Raw genomic sequence first — 4,712 nt, 5'->3', positions numbered from 1 at the left:
GCAGGTGTTGACAGATGGTGGGCGCGGGTCGAGAGCGCTCCGAGGCTCCTTCCTCGGCGCGTGGTGGGAGGGGTAGTTCCATTCCACCCCAGACCCTCCGGAGAGTGCTAGATCTCAGTATGCAGACACCACCGGCGGTCGCTTCTTCTTTGGCCGGGAGAGGTCGGGGGGGAAGAAGAAGGAGAAGGCTAGTAGAGGTGGACGTGGCGGCGGGAGAGGTAGGAAGGCTGCCACTACGCCTCCCTTGCCGACACCCTCAGCTGATTCACCTGACCACAGGACTGCTCCGTCTGAGATGGAGCCACTTGAGGTGGACCCGTCTCGGACCCCGGTCCATGAGCCTCGGGCCGATGAGCCTTCGCCCCACGAGACTCCGGTCCCAGAGGCTCGTCCCACGAGACTCTGGATCAGGCTACGTCGCAGCCGAACCGATTGGGGGACTGGCCGGAGTCGAGTGGCCATGCTGATGGTGGCGAGGGTGGCTATAGTTCTGATAGCTATAGTGAGAGTGGTACAAAGATCCCGCCCACCCCAGCGACCCCTGACCAGAGGTGGTTGATTACGCCTGATGGGGAGAAGTAAGTGCATTTACTCTTTTTTAACCTTTTGCCTTCACGTTTCTTCGAATATCTAATGCGTTAGCCTTATCATACTGCAGGTCTTGGAAACACGGTCGTGGTGTCCGCAGGCCCAACACAGTCCTTGGTGTGATTTGTCGCCAGAGCTTCCCGGGGTGGGTCACGTTGCCCGGTGAGGGCCAGGTTCCAGAGCTAGGAATGACCTGGGAGCACTACTTGGCTGCCCCGGCCCCGCCGGGGGAGAGGATCGGCGGTGTCGAGTGCCACACGGTGGCCGACGTTGTGATCCAGACGTTTTGGGTAATTTTTCCTCTCTCGTCTACGTTGTGTTTTCTTGTTTGATTGGCAACCCTAGTGATTGTACTAATCCGTGTTTTCTTGTTTGATTGCAGACCTTTTACAGGTGTGCTGAGGGACAGGAGGAGGCCGCGGCTCGGGTTATCGAAGCCGAGTGCAGGCGGCTACTTCAAAACTGGCGGAACGGGGCTCGGACGCAGGCTACTCGAGACTACTTCGCCTCGATTGGTATTAGGATGTCCAAGTCGAAGTGCCGCACAAAGTATCTGAGTAAGGAGAAGTACATGAAGGTAATTACCTATTCTTAAGGCCTTGTATTTAGTTTCCTTGATTTGATTCGTAGGCGTAGCGCTCAAATTTCTCTTACTTAACTTAGGTGCCCCCGAGATGGTGTGCGGATAGGCTGGATTGTTGGGAGGCGTTGGTGGATGAGTGGTGCTCTCCCCAATGGCTATCCACCCACAACAATGCAAAGGATCGGCGTGGCAAAATGAGCGGTGTGCCACACCATCAAGGCAGCGTCAACCTATATCAGTACGGGGATAACTGGGTATGTGGTTTGCTTCATGATTCATGCAAATTCAGTCTTCATGCTAGCTTGAGCCCTTAACTAATACTTTGTTCCTCTCTTTTAGGCGCGGCACAACAAGACGGATGTGCCAGAGCTGTTCGACCTCTATGCCATGGCCCATAGTGCCCCGTATAAGAAGGCCAAGGCATTCTCTGAGTCTGATCTCGATGATCCAAAGAACTTCACCAACCGCGCCTCCCACAACAAGCTCGTGAGGTACAGAGACGAGGGGAAGGCGAGGAAAGGGCCGGACTTTAACCCGAGCCAGCCTATTGATCCAGAGCTGGTGATGATATCTGGTGGCGGGAGGAACCATGGCTTGTTAGCCATTGGGGATGGACTGATACGTTGTACTAGCACTCTCCCGCAGATCAAGAGGCGCCAGACGAGCTCCGATCCTGAGATAAGGCCTCGTCCACGGCCAATGGATCTCGAAATCAAGGTTAGTTATACAGAATCAGATACCTTTCCTCCATTACATTATGTGTGCGGCCGTCGATGATTACAATGCTAAAGAGGAGTGGTGTTGCAGGCTGCTATTGAGGAAGAGAGAGCGAAGACCCAGGAGCTTCCGGCGGAGGAAAGGAGGCAGGCGGCGGAGAGGGAGAGGGAGATTGTGGAGAGGACGGTTAGTCTTTTGGAGGAGGAGAGGAACCGGAACGACTTGGCTAACCGGGCCATATACGAGCTCTTCGCGGTAAGTTTCTTCTGCATATTAGCTAAATCATGCACGCAATGTTCCTTTCATTAGTAACTAATATGACTGACTCGTCAAAACCAAATGTGCAGTCCATGTGCGAGAAGAACGGTCAGACCCCTCCGCCGATGCCAGTCATTGCTCCGGCGGACACGGTGAGTTTCATTTGAATGGACATTACTTATTAGTCTTCACATTTGAGTTGCATCATGCTAACAAGACATTGCAAATGATCTTTAATTTGGTGCAGCATAACTCCCGACAAGCATCGACGTCTGCATTGGCGCGAGCAAGAACCCCGATCCTCCTCCGTCTGCCACTACCGCGAGCAAGAACCCCGATCCTTCACCTACGGGTTGATGGTAAGTTTTGCCTAGTGCTTTGCTTAATTATCTCCAAAATGACCTATTTAACCTAGGATAGCTCTAAAAGGACCTATACTTAGCATTTTTCCTCCAAAATGACTTAATATGCTTAGCTAGCTCAAAATTGACCTATTTAACCTAGGATAGCTCTAAAATGACCTATACTTAGCATTTTTTCCTCCAAATGACTTAATATGCTTAGCTAGCTCTAAAATGACATAATATGCTTACGAAATGACATATTTTAGTTCCGAAATGACTTCATATGCTTAGCTAGCTCCAAAATGACATAATAAACTTATTAGTTCCAAAATGACCTTTACTTAGCATTTTTTACACCAAAATGACTTAGTATGCTTAGGTAGCTCAAAAATGACATAATAACCATACTTAGCTCCAAAATGACCTATTTTACAGATATAAGTTGCATCATAATAATCTTCACATTTTAGTTGCATCATAATAATCTTCTTCTTCTAGTCTTCTTCTTCTAACTTTCTTCTTTCCCATTTTGTAGATTTGCTTCAGATCACGGAAGCTTGGGTTGATGGAGTGCTTGTCTTTAGTTTTTGTTTTGACTTTGTGAAACTTGCTACCTATGATGAAACTGTGTAATATTGATGAAACTATGTATATGTATGGATGAAACTTGCTACTATTGGTAACATGTGTTGGATATATTTGCGTTCATGACTATTGGTAATATGTGTTGAATATGCTATATTGGTCATATATATATATATATATATATCTATGTTTGATTTTATGTGAAAATGAATTGATATAAGAAAAAACAAAATTAAATGAGGAAATATAGGCACTTTGCCATCCGCTGGCAGATGGCAAAGAGGCCACATGGCAGCAACCTGTGTAGCGCTCATCTGGCCTATTTGTTCTCTTTGCCATCCACCAGCAGATGGCAAAGAGCCTGCATCCTTTGCCATCAGCTGGCGGATGGCAAAGAGCCTGCAGCCTTTGCCATCAGCTGGCCGATGGCAAAGAGCCTGCACCCATTGCCATCAGCTGGCGGATGGCAAAGAGCCTGCAGCCTTTGCCATCTGCTAGCCGATGGCAAAGAGCCTGCAGCCTTTGCCATTTGCTGGCTGATGGCAAAGCACGCCGTTACCCTCCTAACGTGGCTAACCCCGTTCCTCAGGCTTTGCCATCGGCCAGCTGATGGCAAAGGCTACAGGATCTTTGCCATCTACCAGCAGACGGCAAAGAAGCCTTTACCGGAACTTTGCCATCTACTGGCAGATGGCAAAGCCCTTTGCCATCCGCCGTCCGTGCCTTTGCCATCTGCCATGGCAGATGGCAAAGTGCCTGATTCCAGTAGTGATTAATGTATAAAAAGGCCAAACGAACCTGGAATAATTCCAAATTTTAACACGACACTCATATAGTTCTACGTTGCCTCTGTAAAAAAATTCAAGGGGGGCAGCGTATATCGTTTCACACACAAAGGTGACACATTCCCTCTCGGAACCACGAGTCTTCTTGAGAGAAGCTCCGGTTTGCAAGAAGCTTATACCAAAACTTGTCCCAATTCGGCAAATTTTTTGACCACAACATGTTGGTGCCATGAAATGACACCATGCCAAGTTTCATGATTTTCAGGCGAGTTTTGAATTTACAGGAATTTGAAAAACCAAGTTTCTCGATGTCACCGGCCGAGCCACGACGCCCAGATGTTTGAATTTCATTTCCATTTCTTGCATGGGACCCATAACTTCACCCAAGGACACACATGTAATTTTTCAACCCACCTTGGTGCACTGGAGGATGTGCTTTTAGTTCAAATTTGAATTATTCACATAAATTCCGAGAAACTCAATTAAACATTAACATGACACTCATAAAGTTATATGTTTGCTTTGTAAAAAATCAAGAGGGGAGCAGCGTATGTAGTTTCGCACACAATGGTGACACGTTCCCTCTCAAAATCACACGCCTTCTTGAGAGAAGCTCCAATTTGCAAGAAGCTTATACCAAAACTTGTCCCAATTCGGCCAATTTTTTACCACAGTATGTTGGTGCCATGAAATGACAGCATGCCAAGTTTCATGATTTTCAGGCGAGTTTGGGATTTACAGGAATTTAAAAACAAAGTTTCTGAATGTTTCTGGTCGAGCCATTCTTGCATGGGCCCTATAAATTCACCCAAAGACACACATGTGATTTTTCAACAAACTTTGGTGCACTGG

At 47.6% G+C, this 4,712-nt stretch overlaps 1 protein-coding gene across 1 annotated transcript; it reads left to right on the top strand.

Moving 5' to 3' along the window:
- Positions 1-295: 295 nt before the first annotated feature.
- Positions 296-1,149, top strand: LOC123142543 (uncharacterized). Its single transcript, XM_044561411.1, has 5 exons — positions 296-310; positions 412-578; positions 659-878; positions 971-1,015; positions 1,111-1,149. Exons 1-5 carry the CDS (start codon positions 296-298, stop codon positions 1,147-1,149), a joined length of 486 nt encoding a protein of 161 aa, XP_044417346.1.
- The last annotated feature ends 3,563 nt before the right edge of the window (positions 1,150-4,712 follow it).

This window comes from Triticum aestivum, chromosome 6D (assembly GCF_018294505.1).
Source record: "Triticum aestivum cultivar Chinese Spring chromosome 6D, IWGSC CS RefSeq v2.1, whole genome shotgun sequence".
Classification (NCBI taxonomy): domain Eukaryota; kingdom Viridiplantae; phylum Streptophyta; class Magnoliopsida; order Poales; family Poaceae; genus Triticum; species Triticum aestivum.
This window is presented reverse-complemented; position numbering and strand designations above follow the sequence as displayed.